Below are 17,520 nucleotides of genomic sequence, written 5' to 3'. Positions count from 1 at the left end.
AACTAGTGAACTGCATTGCAGCATTCCCCTTAAGAACTGAGGAAGCTGGAGACTTGTTTTAAAATGTCCACTCTTGTGGAAAGCCTTCCCAGAAGAGTGGAAGCTATTTTAACTGCAAAGCTGTCCATGTATTTACAATACAATGTCAGTAAAGTCCTCGTTGGGGTAATGTGCACCAGTACTTTTGTCTATATAGTGTACGTCAGTGTTTACCTTCTTACATCAAATCTGGTTGAGCAGTGCGAATGTGTGTGTTTGATCTCATGCTCTCACTTGAGACAGGGTTCAGATTTAGCTGAGTGGCTACAGATAAGTTTTCAGCTTTTAGAAGGTGTAAATAACGTTTTGGACTACTGGAGACTTAGATTACTGTACTGAAGCAATTTTAGTTTGCTTTTTATTTTCCTTTTAAAACAACTGCCCTGGTTCTTCATTTTTTTGGGAGAATGCTGCAACACTGTTTTGCAGTGAGGCTCCAGAACACTTCTGTTAAAATAGTTCCTCAGTCCTCAGCTGTCTGTAATATCTTAGACAACAGAACAGACTATCTCAGCACAACAGTAGACTGTGGTTTTAGCCTTTCCCCGAAAATACAGAATAATTTTGATACTGTTTGAGGAACCTCCACAAAGACTGATTCGCTTTTTTAGTGCACTTGTTTTCAAAATTTGATGGGCTGTTTGCAAAGAATGAAACAGTACACCCCAAAGAAAGGAAAATTCCCCCACAATAAGTAAATAAAAATAAAAAAATAAATATTTGGTTAATTGAGCAACTGGATAAGATTCTTCCATAAAATCTGACCAGGAACCCCAAACTTCATAAAGCTAGAATTTTCCTTAAAATACACTTTTTTTCATACATGATAATATATGGTGTCTCCTAAAAGAAACAGAAGATATATTCTCTCTGGTTCTTCAAGTCAAGGTTTCCTCAACATTTCTCCTAAATGAAAACCAATGAGTACAATTCCAAAATTTATGAATGAAATTGAATACTAGCTGAGTGCCTGGGTACGGATATGGGTGTACATGACACCGTAACACTACTTACAGTACAGAGACGTGCACAAATTATGAGTTTGATAAGATAATGATGAGTTTGAAGACAAAAACTGTAATTCCATGACATAGTCAGACAATTGGACAGTTATTAACTAATTTTTTGAAACTCCCAAATATCAATATTGGTCAAAATCCAGTACGCATTAGGCATTAGTAGTTACCAGTCAAAGCAAATTAGTCAAATAGGATTTGAACCAAGTAAGGACTGTGCCAGTTTTCCAATTTGCACAGCAATATTCTCTGATAGCCTGTGTTAAAGAACTGGCCTTGCCTTGACAAGTGCAGTCTGCAGTTCTGCATTGTGGTTGGTTTGCCGGAGAATATCAGATCAATTATTTGAATAATGAAAGTGTTGAAATGTTTCAAAACATTAAATTTGAAATGTGTCCGCAATTGAGCCTTAACAAGGCACAGACTGTACAGAAGATTATTCAAGGGTTTTGAAAATAGCCCGATAGGACTTGTAACTCTGAGCAATGTTTCATGGCATGCCGTGTGGTGGTTAAAGTGGTTCTTAAGTTGTAGACAGAGTATCAAGGGTGTAGATGGAAGATGTTAAATACAGAAAGTTTTGTAGTTAATTGGTTTAAAGAGTGCCATGTTAATTAAATTAGTTTTTATGTGTGATTGCTAGAATGTATGCTGTAATGGTGTGTCTGCATGAAGGAGAAAAATTCATAACTTGATTGAGCAAAAAGGAATTCAGGGAATGGTGACACTGGAGAGTTTGTCAGTTTGGACTGCTGGTTCTAACAAAGCCATAGAGAATTCTCACTAACTCTGTAATTTCTCCCATGCTCTGTGAAGTGTTTTAGCTCATTTTAGTTTGCAGTTGGTCATTTTGGCCTTGCAGCAGTCCTGTTTCTGCCAGCAGCAGGCAGCTGTTTTCAGAAAAAGCTCTAATGAACTCACTGCATGTGACCTCTGAACATCAAACAGACCAACACTGTGAGAAACAAGCCTGTGAACATTGTGGAGCAGGAAGCAATTTAATAGATGAATAGCAGAGCAGAAAGGAGAGTATTAGGTAGTATTATAAGTTGATAATAAGCTGTCTTGCTTTGCTTGTTCTGCTGCCTCTAGTGGCCAAAAATCAATTAATGCAGCTTTAAATTTTACCATATCTTAATTGGCTCTCTAAACTTATTATCACAAATCAACAGAAATATACCAACTAGCTATTACAAGAAGATTATGTAAGAATTATGTAACAACTGGTATTTTGGGGATTTTGTACCCCTACAGTTTCAGATTGTATTTCACTTACTGTATACTGTACACCAGTGTCGTAAGTATGGATAATTCTAAACATGAAATTGTAATGTTTACTGCTTATGATTATAAACTAGCAAGCTGACAACTAAGCAAACACAGCCAACACCATGAGACATAGAAAGCCGGCTAACATCATTTACTAGTCCAATAACAGGAAGTCCAGCTCAGTAACTGTCTTGCAGTATTTTATTTACTTTGCAAAGTTCTCACCATCAAGTAAAAGCCAGTCCGAGATTTACTCTTGTTTGTCCTCTTACTCAGCCACTGTCCCTATTTCCTCTTACTACCTTCCTCCTCACGCAGCGAGTACTTCACGTATAAATGTGCAGATGGAAGCGTGTATTTTCTCATGGATGAGAGGCTAGCTAACTAAGCTAGCCAAAACTGCAGCTCAGCCGAGGACGACGCCATTGTTGTTTACATTCATGAGTAGATGCACATTTCCCTCTGCGCTGTGGTACAGTATAGTTTAGTAAAAAAGAAAAGAGTTCCCACATGAAACAGCTCACAACAAGGTCTGTGGATTATTAATGATAATGCAATGCAATGACATTGCTGTTGAGTTTTTCAAATTAGTTTTTTTTCCCCCACTTTGAGCACCACATCTCTACAGCTGTTACCTACAAAACTCACACCAGAACAATCTAGACGGGTAATCAGTACTACTCCTTTAAAGTTAAGTAGTTAGATGATGTTGCTTTAACTGTTGGATATTAATAGAGTTACCAGTGGCTCAGCTGGTAATTAGGACTGAGACTGAGAACAATTTCCTGTAGTGTGTGCTAGTGTCCATCTTAGCTATGTCATTACTTCACATCTTCATGGTTTGATTGCATCCATCCATTTACATTCCATCACTGGAAGGGATGTATTACTAATGAAACCATATGTGTTGTCTTTTTACCCCTTCTGTATTAAGGGTATGCCATTGTTTCACAAACATAAATGTAATACATGTATATCTGTAACTTTGATGTTTTACTGGCACATTGGTATGAGCTAAGAGGTGTTTTTGGGGCATGGTCTGTGCTGGTGCAGTACAATCAAACAGATGTGTTTTTATATTAATATTAGAAATAGATAAATAAATACCAATTTTAAAATATTAAAGAGTATTCCAGTACTGCCCGTCCAAAAAGTTGCATATTACAAGAAAAGGAAAAAAAGAATGATCCAAACCAAACCCCCCACCCCCTCCCGGATTATTTATTTCCAAATCAACATCTCCGGTTTGCTGGGGAAAGCTCCTCCAAACACACAGAAAGGATTATACAGCTGTTTTCACTGAAATTAATAAGCTTCCTGAACTTTATTTATTGTTCAAATATAGGCTACAAAATAATGTGCTTGAAATAGAAAAATGAAGTAATAAAAAATATGTTGAAATAGAGAAGATGTATGTTTTTTCTTGGCGAGGACACCATTATATGCGTCACATGTCTGCCTAGAACCTCAGAACAATGACGAAAGCCATCATTAGTCCCAATTAGTATTGTTAACCGTATCAAAAACAGGTCTAGTCATATAAATAGATGAAAAGGTTGACTAATGGTGACGACTAAGCACTGTCTTTTACAACTGTTCCAGGGCAGTGAGCGTTTACATACAGCACGTGAATGCCTCATTCAGTCAACGTGCGTGTGTGTCTTTTATGCCCGCCCTGACGGTTGCTGACAGCAAACTAGGAGCAGACGCCACAGAGAATACAGACAGAGCAGCAAACTCGACAAAATGAGGGACAACAGTTTGCCACGAATTTTTGTTATTATCTTATGTGCGGCGGTTTTTATTGCCGTTTTAGTTGTTAACGCGTTGGCTGGAGCAGGCAGAGGTGAGTTAAAAATAACGTTATTCAGACGCACGGTCGAATGTTTTTCAGTGCGCTGAACAGTTGAAGTTAAAGAGTTTTAATTTCAGGATTCATCTACGCTTATTGCTCTTATGGGCTGACATAATGTTAGTGTGTTTAGCCACATGCTATTTCTTTTCTCCGTAACAGTTACACAACTGTGTTTTCACTCGTTACGAAACTATTTTTACTGGGAGGAGACTCCCAGTTAATTAATGGTATGTAGCAGGCAGTTCATTACGTCTCTGCCGTTGTTAAGCGAAACAATGAGGAATTATTTCCATAGCATGCGTGTTAACGTCAAATTAGCTTGTTTAGCTACTGGCTAAACAAAACGCGACCGAAAAGCTACTTTTCATTAAGGGACTGACGTTTTCGTTTCAAACAGACGCGATAACTTTGAGCAGTGGGAAAGATGCTCTGCGCAGCAGTGGAATGGAGCAGAATGTGATTGTTTTAGTTTATGGTGCTCTTGTCGCCAAAAATTAGACTGAAAAATCTAAAGGGACATCACTGAATGGTGTTAGAGGAGAGTTGGTACTCCAGCAGCAAATAGAACAAAGTAAAAGAGTGCTAACAGGATTGCTTGTGATGTCCTCCACACCCACCGGTGCTCTGAGATGTGGCTGAGATGTGGAAAAAGTCTTCTTTAAAAGGAAAAAAAGCCCACACCCATAGATAGGGTGTGGCGAAGAAATCTACTGCAAGACTCTCAAATGGATGGGGAACTTGAAATTGTGGAGTGTGTTGATACATATTAATGTCTTTTGTCCTCGCCCATATGGTGTTCTGTTTTTAACCAGTCAGTACAGTTCTCAAAATAGGATTTTATTTATGTCATAAAACTATGTATAGTTTTCAAATTTTTTTGTTTTTAAGTTTTATTATTTTCAAAATCAGTCCCTCTGAACAGTTGACTGTGAGGTAACAGGCAGTGTGTTTGTATCCTTTAAAGCAGTGTTTAAAAGTACAAATTCAACACTATACTCCAGCTGACTGTGGCTGACAGATAAAAGTACTTGAGTGAAAAGTACAAAACTTCCAACTAAAATGTAGTGGAGTAGTAGTAAAGTAGTAGTAAAGTACATGAGTAAATGAACTTAATTACTTTCACTTACTGTTTCCACCGCTGTACTTCAGTGGGGAACATTGTCTTGGTTAAATGGTTAAAGTTTCTGTTCATGTAATTTGTCTACTCAAATTACACAACTACACAAAATATTACTTCATGAAATAGTTTTACCCCTGATGTCCCATTGGGACAACCTGGAGGGCTGACTGAGGGCTAGAGCTCATGCATGCGTGTCTCTTTTGTTTTCCAGGTCCATTCCATTTCTCTACAGGCAACGTGTCGGCCCGCTATGAGACAGACATCACTCCAGCTGGCTGGACCTTCTCCATCTGGGGTGTTATCTATACCTGGCTCACCCTGATGGTCATATACATCACTTCATATGTATTCAGAGGGTAAGCTAACATCTACTTACTCATACATACTGTATCATTAATCTGTCTGATGGAACTTTTTGGTCGGAGCAACATAGAAAGTGAAAGTGCTGTTTGTCTTCCTGTGAATAGATCCTGGGCTCAGTGTCTGCTTCCCTACGCCTTCTATTTTTGCTGGCTGTCCAACATGGTGATGAACATGATATGGCTGCTGCTGTGGGACAGAGAGTACGTCTTCTACTTCTACTTATTATGTTTAATGGCACAGAAAAACTTTAAAACAACAACAACAGCAATGGAAAAACAAAAGAGACTTAGTAAGTTGGATTTGGGCTGGTGACGCTATGGAGAGCAGAGAGTGAGGAGGACTAAGCGCACCCTGAAATGAACCTGTGTTTACATGTAGTCAGCGATGTCCTGCCATTGAGAGGTGACGGGATATCAGGCGAGTTCTCTAGAAGTGAAAGGAATTTCATACCATTCCAAAACATTTCAAAACACATTTAATTAAAGAAAACGAGCGTGTATTATTTCAACAAAAATTTCAACAAAACTGCTTTTCAGAATCAGTAGATCTACTTTATACTGAAGAAATAGTTCCTATGAAAACACAAGACTACGTGACACAGTATATACACAGTAGGCTACTAAACTTTCACTTTTGGGTGTAGCATTCCCCATCATAAGCAGACGAGGAGACTAGAGCGTACTTGAACGCATCGCAATAAACACACACATCTGCTGGTAACCCTTTCTGTCGCTGAGGAAGCTGTTCTACTAAGCTGGAAAAACAGAACATGGCTCCAAATCTCAAACAAGAAACAACCGGAACATCTGGGTGTAAAGTATCGTAAACCTCTTAAAGTTCTTAAGTTGCTGCTAAGCTAATGTCACAACAAACTCAGACATGTTTGTTTCTTTAATCTTCTAATGACCTTCTTTTTTTGCTTGTTTCTGTTATTAATGCTGCCACAGACATCAGATGGACTCCACACACAGCTGCTCTCCATACAGCAATTCACCACGCATGTCTACAGTGTAGCTACATGTTACTCTTCTAATTGACTTGAGATATTCCTGTTATTAGTGCTACTAGTACAACCCAAGAAACTGCCTGTGGATTATTAACTGCCACACGCTCATGTATTTAGCAGTATTTTGGTCTGGTGAGCTAGTCTTGATTCATCACGCCTACCTTCACACTTTTGGTCTTTTTATATTAACTACTTCTTTACCGTCTGCATTCAATACTCAGTCCACCCTGTTGCTGTTGTTGTTGTGTCACGTGGTGCAACTGAATTAATTTCATGAATTATCTTTGAAATGTCCACTTAGAATGAAACAATAGACAGTCGTGCTGCTGATATGTTGCATTTATGATCTCTCTCTCTCTCTCTCTCTCTCTCTTGCAGGCTGATGCTAGCAGCTCTGGTCGTATTAATCATGATAGTGATTTCCAACTACAGTGCTTTGTTCTTCTGTTGCTTTGCCACGGATTACTATGGACTCTGGTTACAGACATACCATCGCAAAGACCTGGCCTGCCTTAGAATACTGGTACGAGCTGATTTGTGTGTAAGAGATGTTACCTGAGGCTGAGAGTTGGCAGCCTCAGTGCACTGTGCTGATGAAAACAGCCTCCCACTGTGTTTCCTGTGAGTGATGATCTTTTCTTCTTCTATGTGTTTATATGTTCAGGTCCAAAACGGTTTGGCTCTGTACACCACATGGACATCCATCGCCTCTCTGATAAACTTCTCATTGGTTCTCCACCTGTGGGGGGTGGACAGGAGCACAGCAGCAACAGCCTCTCTGTGCATCCTCTTTGGAGAGGTGATGGCATGGTAAGCTCTGATTGGACAAGGTTAAATGAAGGGCATTTGAAAAGGAGAAAAAGTTGTGTCAGACTAGCCAATAAGAAACATCATATGGGATAACATTTCTGTCATCACTGTCTTTGTGCACAGGTTCATCCTTGAGAACTGGGTGCTGGACCGTTGGGTGCGTAACATCCTGACAGTCTACCCCGTGGTGATTGTGGCTCTGGTCGGAAACGTCATGAAACATTTTAACCCAGCTGATCCCACGGCAAATTCAGTGTTCATGGGTGAGTTTAACAAGACGACCCGCCGCAGCACCTATCTTTATAGCAAAGCTCAACAAGATAACTAATGCTTATCATATATGACTCCGGGGTGAAGAGAACGGAGAGGGCAAAAACAAATCCATGCACGCTGTGTTCGTGGAAGTTATCCGTGGAATTTGCTCTCAGCTGTATCAAAAGAGCCTTAATATGAAAAGACATGACAGTAGCTTCCAAAAATCCTTATTGTATTTCGAATACAACTCTTCCATTTCTCTACTCCTTAAAATAATTTCCAGTTTTAAAGAGTTTATTGAAGTTCTGGTGTCTGACCTATCATTTATGGCTGTTTTTCTTTGTTTTGTGCTCTATCAGTTGTGCTGCTGGTGTTGGCGTGTGTCCTGCTGTTTTTCCGTGTCTGCACCGTCATCTGGAGGAACTACTGGCGGCCTCTTCACTCGCCAGGCTCGGCACGGCTGATGATATCACCTCTTGACGGCAGAAAATTCAAGCTGTTTTCGTGAACAATAGAAACTATTCCAGCACCTTCTGCCTCACTGCAGCCTTATATCTCTCAGCCCAGACCCTCTCTTAGCCTACATGCACACTAATGCATTTTTGTTTTCAAACACATAACCTTTAACTGTTGCTACATTTATGCCCAGTGTCCTCACAGCACTCAGAACCCCTAAAATGGAGCAAAAGCTGCTGATAGCGTTTTAATTCGAAATGTGGGGTTGCTTTTTAAGTCTGGATGAGCAGAAAGTGGGGGACTTTTGAGAACGATGACACAGGAGCACACATTTTGCTTCGTGATTCGTTTTTTTTCGGCCGCAACCTGATTTGTCACACTGCTCTCATGGGATTCTTGAAATCAAGCAGGAGAAGCTTAATCAGGTTGATTCGACATAAATTCACAGGCATTGATGACCTTATCAATTCACCTGACTGTTGTGCATTTTATAATGTTGCATTTTATAATGTGCATTTTATAATGTTTCCAGGTCTGCTGCCTACATGTGCAGGAGACAGGTTAATGTTAGAGCACTTTAGGACAATGTCCATGTCTGCTGGAGTTATCAGATCTACATGAAGCCCTGGTTTGGGGGGGGGGGGGGGGACCAACCATGAAGAACCAGTGCCTGTTGATTGCGATTTTATCAAAATGACATTGTGGTGGCTGAGTAATGTGAATGTCCAGACTGGCTCTAATCAACTTCAACCAAAGACAAGGTCCAGTACAAGGCTGTTGGTTCTGAGAATTGACAGAATTGACATATTTTAATAAATATAGCATTATCCAGGAGGACTCTGAAGAGCAGTCACGTTCCCCTGCCTCATCATAATTCAAACGACATCAGACGTGACAGTACTGATGGAGATTATTCCTGATAATGGTTTCTGTTGTAAAAACGAAAACGCATTAGAGTGGACGTTGCCTTCTGTACATTTCCACAAAATCCACTGCAAAGCTCAAGGATAAATCCATCACCTTTCACATGAGGTTTGTACTCTTGTCAAAGTGTTCAACTAGTCATTGCATAAACAACAGGGATAACAACTGTTCTTTTTTTTTTTTTTTTTTCAACGCAACCTTTGAAATTGTCTTGAGAGACAGAAAGGGGAGGTGTTGCAAGTCTGTTACGGGAAAACCTCTCCTCCTCTCGTCTGCTCTGTGCTCTGCTCAAACCGCAGTAAGACAATACTCCATCCATCCATTTTCTGTACCGCTTATCCGTCAGGGTCGCGGGGTAAGACACTCTCACATCTGAAACTTTCTTTGAAATACTAACAAGCTACCACTGTCCTCACTACTCGCCGTCACTAGTGTTTACACGAATGCATGCATGTGATTTGATCCTGTTTTATATTGATGTTTTATGACAGTTTTATGATTCCGTTTGTGGCCTTTTTATGTTCCATCCATATGGCGACAACACATATACTGCCAACATTTGTTTGCTTTTAACAGCTCAGTCGAGTACATGAAGGCGTCCTTACTAAAAGTGCTGAAGAAGTTAATTACATTAAGTCTGAATGTCCAATTAAAGTTTTCTTTTTCACATCTGATTGCGGTCTGTTTTCATGAAACATTCCTTCATTCCTCTGCTCTTCTGACCTTTTTCCCAGTTCTGACGGATCGTCTGCCTTTACCCGTGTTTGCTCTGTTAAAGCACAACTGGCTTCAGCTTGAAGCTCGCAGCCAAGCGTTCACCCACGTCGACGTTTGCCGTGTTGCTCAAAGTGAATCCGCCGCTAACAGTTCAACACTTTGACTTTGTTGTCACATCTGGCCTTCTTCTGTTACACATCTGGAGATGGTGCTTTGCAGAAAAAGCACCATCGCACCAAGACCTGTGCAAAAATCCTTTCCACTCAGCGTAGTTATGCATAAAGAATTCTGATGTTTTGCTTTCCGCTAGAGATTTAGACATCCACTTAAGTGTCCATTGGTAAGATTTTAAGCAATTCCTCAGTAAGAATTTCCTGTAGTTTATATTTGGCCATGCATACAGGCACTGTCTCATCCTCACTGACACACCCGGTACCAATCTACTGAGGACACAGATGTCTACTGAGTCACTGAGACAGGACAACAGGAGGTACCGGTGATCAAAATGGAGGCCATTTGCTGTGTGCGAAAGCTCTTCCAGCTTAGTGACTGTCCTCTTCAGCTCAGCGGTTAAAGTCTCTCGATGGCTGCTGTGATACCAGGATTCGTCAGTGCAGCTCCAAATCAAAGCACAACTCTTCCTGCTCTTCATGTTCATTCGTTAAAAGTGCATGTCAGCAGATCGTTTTATGATGATCCTGCAGTCCAGTGAAAGAGGAAGCAGGAAATATGTTGATAAAACAGATAGAAGGTTTTCAAGTTCTGCTTCATTCCAGCAGTGGTAGAGTTTGAAATTAACCTGCCATCTTTGTTTCGAAAATGAAGAGTGTGGGTGAGAGTGGAGAAACACATTGGCAGCTCACTGAAGAACAAAGATAAAATATATCATTTGCACCACTGGCTGATGGTATCTGACTGTGTGATGAAGTCATGTATGTTTAACTGTCAAACTAAAATGAATAAATTAACTCTAATGTTTGGGGTGGCACGGTGGTGCAGTGGTTAGCACTGTCGCCTCATAGCAAGAGGGTTCCAGGTTCGAATCCCGGTCTGTGTCTTTGTGTGTTGGCCCTGCGATTGACTGGCGATCAGTCCAGGGTGTATAGAAAATGGATGGATGGAACTCTAATGTTTGTTTTTAAAATGCTCCATGACTCTGACATAAATCACGACTCCAGTCACTCAGCTGCTTTCTGCTCCTTTACATTTCAGAAAGAATGATATAATTTATAGTTATAATTTCTTTTATTTCAAAAATTAAGAACTTGACACACAAGTAGAGCGGAAAATTAATTGGCAAATATTTTGCTAATCGCTCCAGTCATTTTTAATGCAAAAACACTTCTCCATTTCAGCTTCTCACATGCGATGAATTTGAATTAATTCATTTTATTTGTTATTTGTATTTATTTATTTATTTTTTGCTTTATTGGCTAGAACAAAGGGATCTATTAATGGAGGAAATAGTCAGTAGACGAATCCATAATGAAAATAATTATTAGTTGAAGTCTTGTATGAAATCGTTCAAAATTAACCCCATGCCAACCAACTACAAGAGTAGAGTCCTGCTTTCACATTAATGCATGAGTCATAATAACACAAGAGATCACATAGAGCTGCACACCAGCCACATTTTACTGAAGTGACGACTTTGATTTTTGATGCTTATGCAATTCTACTTTTGCTTAAGTGACATTTTCAGTGCAGCTCTCATTTAAATTCAGTATGACTGCTCTTGTTGTCATTTAAAGCTGCAGTCACGTGTTTGACATGAACACTGAGTCGCACGTGGAGGCTGTAGCTTTGTTTTGCTTGCCTTTTTCTGCCCTCTACCGGTCATACTTGTGTAATGCAGTTTTAATAACCCAGTGTCTACTATCAACATCTGCCCATGTTGTTCTTCTATGTAGTGCTAATATAACTAACTTAAACAACATATCAGCTACAAAACAAATACATACAACACATAGTCTTCAGAATTCCAATTATAACAACCTGTCATGTTTGTCCTTAGTAATTTATGATGTTTATTGCATGTATGTTTCTCTCTCTTTCTCTCTCTCTTTCATCCTCTCTGTCCTGTCTACCTCTTCTTCCCCCCTTCACCCAGCCGACCATCAGCAGGATGGTTCTGCCTTGTGAGCTGGGTCCTGCTCAAGGTTTCTTCCTGTTAAAAGGGAGTTTTTCCTTGCCACTGTCTGCTTGCTTGAGGGTTCAGGCTCTCGGTTTCTGTAAAGCATCTAGAGACAATTTTGATTGTATAAGGTGCTACATAAATAAATTGAAATTGAAATTGAATTAATAATATTTATATCATCACATTTTTTGCAAATAACCCCTCATGTTTTGAACTGTTTGTTAAAGGTTCACCAAAGCTTTTAGGTTTCAATATCCCGCATATCCAGTAATAACTGCTGTGGTCCATGCAATTAATATTAACTAATCTAACAACATAGAAATGCACAGCACATTCAGAGAAATATATGTCAACAGGAACACTGGAATATTCATTTACAGGAAGAACAACTGTGTTTCATTAAAAAAGTACACTCAGTGTAAAACAGCAACCCTTATTCATATGTTTTGGTACAGTGCAAAACTGGAGCGCTACATGTGAGACAAGGGTTTCTGATCACAGGGGTTGATATACACCTATAGGGTGTGCCTGGTGGATATAAGCAAGAGGATTTAATAAAATGGTGTCAGTTGCTGGAATTCGATGTATCACCATGACATGGAAGAGAGCAGTGGGGGACTCAGATTATCTGCAGCGCACCAACATACAGAAAGTCAAGATGCATTTATGTATCATCTGTGACTGTATAGCACTGCATCACATTTTCTTTCATTAACATATATGTCAAGGAAATAGTTTCTTACTTGTTCAATGAATTTAAGGTATATATTAAAGCCAAGTAACAAGTTTCCATCATGCATATTTTCCGCAACCTATGAAAAAGGGTCTCAGGAGAGTTTTAACTCTCACGCAGTGCTTGCTGGGAAGTCTGCAAACGTGCTGATTGAGCAGTACATTCATACAAGGCATTACTCAAAATACTTTAAGTTAGAAGAACCTTTATTTCATGAGTTGTGAAGTGGTTTGGAAATAAAAACGAAAATTTTGAAACAAATAAAACTATATGTATGTTGAGTTCATGAAAACAAAAGATTCGTTGATTCCATTAAATTCTTGTTTAATCTAAGCTTCCTGCTAGTTCACATTCCCGTTCGTTAGGTGGCGCTAATGAAGATGCGCGCTGGTTTACCAACCACCAACAACTCCAAGGAAGAAGAAGTAGAGGAAGTGGTGAGGAAGTGAGGAAGTAAGGAAGTGTTATCACTGGAAATTGGACAGTTTAGCTGCTTGTGCTTGCTGTCCATAACGCTCAGTTTTGTGTTAAACAGCATTGACTTGTCGTGTCCAAAATGTCTAAAAATACAGACTCCAACAAGTTCAGAAAAGTAGACGTCGATGAATACGACGAGAACAAGTTTGTGGACGAGGAAGATGGAGGAGAGAACCAAGATGGACCGGACGAAGCAGAAGTAGACGGCTTGCTCCGACAATATCCTTTAACTTAACGTTAATTAGCTAATCCAGCACTAACAAGAACTTTTGAGAGATGCTGCGAGCCAGCACTTAACAACAATAATGTGAGCTAAAGTCAGGACTCGCAACACATTTCATGTGTAGCTGAGGGATGGAAGAAGGGCAAAAATATGGATTAATGATACAGCTTCGCGCCATGTTTTGTATAATTTCAGAAGATATTTAAACTGTTATAATATCTTAAACGAGATAGGGGTGATATTTGTCTGGTATAATGTTTGCAGTCGGCAGAATAGCTGTCAAAGTAGCGTTTCCGGGTGTCAGTTCCCAGGAGGGTGTGGTCCCTTACTTTTGAAGCTATCGGTGAAATTAGTTAGTGTTTTAACCACGCTTTAATGTCCATATGTCCGTGAAGCGCTCTTTAATTACCCGGTGCTAATAGCTGCTAATAATTAGCGGTGTCGAATAATTTTGCCACTTTTGAAAAACAAAAAGCTCACTGAGCTGCGAGCCTGCTTAGCGTTAAACGAGTTTGAGTTGTGCACATCAAATGGCTGAACGCAAACTCGAACTTCTGCGTATTTTGAATTTTGCTGATGTGTTCGTAAAGTGAGCATCCGTTTTCAAACCTTTAATTCTGCTCACTGGATTCAAATACATTGTATAAACAAAAGTATTGGGACACCGTTACACCAACAGGGAGAGCATGTTACTCAGCTAAATGGATAGTTTTCCAGCACTGGTGTGTAGAGAGGAGTTTAAACCCAACTGTACACTACATAGACAAAAGTATTGGAGCACCTGACCAGTACACCAAGATGGACTTGAATGACTTTGCATTTTAAATACACAGACAGCTTTGCAGCTATAACAGCTTCCACTCTTCTGGGAAATCTTTACAAAAGATTTTGTGGAAAGTGTGGGAAATTTTGCCCATTCATGCAGCAGAGCGTTTGTGAGGTCACACACTGATGTTGGACCAAGAGGCCTGACTCACAGTCTCTGTTCCAGTTCATCCCAAAGGTGTTGGATGGGGTTGAGGTCAGGGCTCTGTGCAGGAAAGTCGGGTTATTCCACACAAAAGTCCACATAAAACTTTGTGGACTTTGCTTTGTGCACTGCAGTCATGCTGGAAAAGAAAAGGTCCTTCCCCAAACTGCTGCCACAAAGTTGGAAGCACAGCATGACTTTTATTGTGCACTGACTAAATAAAGATGGATGACATGAGAGCTCCCAAAAAGTAAAGTCAAAACATCTTGATCAAACTCTCAGGTATTTCATGTACTGCTTGAAGTGATCCTATTATACTTTTGGTTAGAAATGTCAACATTAACAGCAGCACTGATGTGTTTCATCCCAGTACGGCCATACAGTTCATTTTCCAGCTCAGAAAATACGTTTCAGTGTGTGGTACCGCTTTAACAAGAACTCCCTCCGATACAGTAGGTGGCAGTATGGACCTTCAAAGTTGGTTTGTGCCACACCAATAAATGAAGAGAAGAAGCAGCACAGGATGCTGTTGGTGGGCTGTTGCTCGCTGCTGTACCTGGGTAGAGCCACGTAGTGTAGACAAGAGTGGACAGTTACAGTTCGAGGGGAAGACAACTCGATTGTGATTTGTAAAACATGTCACGTCTTAGAACTATTGAATCATCATTCTTTGCTCACTACATCTTAGCCTCTCCTGCCCTCTTGTGGACTTAAACTACAGGACACAACAAGCAGCTAATTATTATTGGTGCCATGGGGAAAAAAAATCCCTTTGGTGCATCCCTGATAGGAAACACTTCCTCGCATTACTACTTGTTTATGTAGTTGAAAATGCAAATGTCTGTGTGTCCATTGGAAATGGTGTAGTCCTTGACTGTTATTCCGCACAGGCAACATGAATGGAGCTCTCCTTGCTGTGCTAAAGAACCCTCCAATCAACACCAAGAACCAGAATACCAAGGTATCAGGGGTGTTTCTTTGCCATGTGCTCTTACATAAGTGCAATAATACTCTGAGAAGGTGATGATGGAAGAAACGCCTCTCCGCTTTGAGTCAGTATGTTCTTCATCTTCTTTGCTTCTCTTATTGTCAGTTCTTACATCCTGAACCTGTCTCTGCAAAGTTTAGAGACCTTCTTCTTCTTCTTCCTCTCCAGCTCTCTGCATCTTTCAGTAACTTGTAGGCTTACTGGTGTCGACTCCTGTACATGTGCACATAGCATACAATCCGTACTTATTCCCGTCTCTCATTTGGATTGGATCACATGCTGGCATAAATGATACGACTGGTGTTTCTCGATGGAAAACACGCACAAAAGCTCTCTCGGGTGTTTCTGGAATGTCCGTGGATTGATCCTGCGGTCCGAAGCACTTTATTTGGATCCAAAACCTCACAAAGGCTTATGTGTGTGTGTGTGTGTGTGTGTGTGTTTGTACAGGATCGAGCAGAGCTGCTGGTGGTCAAAGTGCTGAGCAGTTTTAAGAGCAGCGACATAGAGAAGGCTGTGGCCTCGCTGGACAGAGCTGGAGTGGACCTGCTCATGAAGTACATCTACAGAGGCTTCGAGAAGCCCTCTGACAACAGCAGCGCCGTGCTGCTGCAGTGGCATGAGAAGGTATGGAACGAGTTAAAAGAAAGCTAATTCCACCTCCAGCATTTTGGATGAGCAGACTAGCTTGTTGCAGGGTCATTGTCCTGGAAGAGTAAGACATACAGAAAAACAAATGTTTCTTATGTGCCATTAATGGTATTTCACAGTGCAAAAATAGGCTGCTGATATGCTGAGCTTTCTTATTTTAAGAGACCCCACAGAAAGACCAAATCCATCAGTGTGTCAGTCTGTCTCTTGGTTGACATGTGGTTGACAAATACATAGCTTAAGCACAGCTGTGCTAGTGACAACAGGAGGAAGTAGTGGATTTGGATTTGGACCTGCTCTTATCTTTGCATGCTCTTCACCCTCTGTGTCCTTTTGGCTGCTTTAACACTGCAGTTCCCCAGTTCTGGGACTATTAAAGGATTGTCTTGTCTACCTTTTAATATGTGTGTGTGTCCACAGGCCTTGGCAGTGGGAGGAGTGGGCTCCATAGTTCGAGTCCTGACTGCCAGGAAGACTGTCTGATGGTCCCACAACTCGCAGAGTGCAGCTGTTAACAGACATTAGTCATTAATCTGACCGGAGCTGAGTACAGTGACGAGCTTCTTCTTTTTCTCTTTTTGGACGTGATTCCCGTTTATTTTTATACTGAAGCTGAGCGTCTTCGCGATGCACTTCTTTTCTCTTCTTTTTTTTTTCTTGTTTTCCTGCATTTACTGTTTTGAATCACCCCACTGGGATTTAGAAGTGCTGGCGTTCAGGCGGGGAGGTGCTGGCACTTTCAGCTGTCTGTATTTGCCAGCCACAGAGAGAGAGCAGACATATTTCAGATGCTTCGCTCGGACACGTTGTCTCCAAAGCAGCACGCTTGCTTCACAGCTGCTCTGATTGCCTCTGCTGGCTCACTTTAACATTGCTACCCCTCAACTCCTACCTTCCTCCTCCTCCTCCTCCTCCTCCTCCTCTGCAGATTCTGAGTCACCCAGGTTGTGGAAGATTATCACAGACGGGTGACCCTGTCCAGGATGTTTCCCTGCCCTTTTGCCTCGTGCATGCTGGGACTGGAGTTTGTTTCTTCCCTTATCATTCTATCTTTGTGAACATCTGAACCTGTTGTTAATTTTCTATTTTTTTTTCTACTTAAGCCACATTATTATGTGTGTAGCCTGGCTCTCAGGCTGCACTGCTTCTTTTGGGTTTTTTTAATATATATGAAATGAACAACAAAAATAAAGTGCTGAACCTGAACATGGATTCATTACTTTTCTGTCTTATTACTTTAAAACTCCAGGCTTCAAATCAGCTTTTTCTGTGCTCTTAAGGCATGAAATGTGACTGATTTCTCATTCAGTTAAAGCTTATGCTGATGATTTATTTAAGATCATTAGAGAATACCAAAGCACTGGGACCATATTTTACATTTGGTCAGATGGTGATTTGGTGACACTGATCTCAGGTGTCCGTGTTGAAACTGTGCTGAGTGTATAGATGTTCTGTGCTGCTGGGTTGAAGACGTGCATGAAGCAGTTTTAGCTTTTCGCAGCAACATCCGT

The 17,520-nt window shown here is 40.6% G+C and overlaps 2 protein-coding genes across 2 annotated transcripts; both read left to right on the top strand.

Moving 5' to 3' along the window:
- Nucleotides 1-3,920: 3,920 nt before the first annotated feature.
- On the top strand, nt 3,921-9,787 carry LOC124069290. Its single transcript, XM_046408307.1, has 7 exons — nt 3,921-4,170; nt 5,511-5,655; nt 5,767-5,862; nt 7,047-7,191; nt 7,333-7,478; nt 7,602-7,741; nt 8,093-9,787. The coding sequence occupies exons 1-7, from the start codon at nt 4,071-4,073 to the stop codon at nt 8,239-8,241; spliced, it is 921 nt and encodes a 306-aa protein (XP_046264263.1). The 5' UTR covers nt 3,921-4,070; the 3' UTR covers nt 8,242-9,787.
- Nucleotides 9,788-13,120: 3,333 nt separating this feature from the next.
- On the top strand, nt 13,121-17,221 carry LOC124068996 (actin-related protein 2/3 complex subunit 5-A-like). The gene is made up of 4 exons (XM_046407642.1): nt 13,121-13,396; nt 15,259-15,331; nt 15,809-15,985; nt 16,430-17,221. The coding sequence occupies exons 1-4, from the start codon at nt 13,257-13,259 to the stop codon at nt 16,490-16,492; spliced, it is 453 nt and encodes a 150-aa protein (XP_046263598.1). The 5' UTR covers nt 13,121-13,256; the 3' UTR covers nt 16,493-17,221.
- The last annotated feature ends 299 nt before the right edge of the window (nt 17,222-17,520 follow it).

This window comes from Scatophagus argus, chromosome 13, assembly GCF_020382885.2.
Source record: "Scatophagus argus isolate fScaArg1 chromosome 13, fScaArg1.pri, whole genome shotgun sequence".
Taxonomy (NCBI): Eukaryota; Metazoa; Chordata; class Actinopteri; family Scatophagidae; genus Scatophagus; species Scatophagus argus.
The sequence above is the reverse complement of the archived record's forward strand: the minus strand, read 5'-3'. Positions and strand labels throughout refer to the sequence as shown.

Coding starts and splice junctions, on each gene's coding strand:
- LOC124069290 (XM_046408307.1), top strand. CDS start 4,071: ATGAGGGACAACAGTTTGCCACGAATTTTTGTTATTATCTTATGTGCG. Junction 5,863..7,046: donor CTGCTGCTGTGGGACAGAGA/GTACGTCTTCTA, acceptor TCTCTCTTGCAG/GCTGATGCTAGCAGCTCTGG. Junction 7,479..7,601: donor TTTGGAGAGGTGATGGCATG/GTAAGCTCTGAT, acceptor CTTTGTGCACAG/GTTCATCCTTGAGAACTGGG.
- LOC124068996 (XM_046407642.1), top strand. CDS start 13,257: ATGTCTAAAAATACAGACTCCAACAAGTTCAGAAAAGTAGACGTCGAT. Junction 15,332..15,808: donor CCAAGAACCAGAATACCAAG/GTATCAGGGGTG, acceptor GTGTTTGTACAG/GATCGAGCAGAGCTGCTGGT. Junction 15,986..16,429: donor TGCTGCAGTGGCATGAGAAG/GTATGGAACGAG, acceptor GTGTGTCCACAG/GCCTTGGCAGTGGGAGGAGT.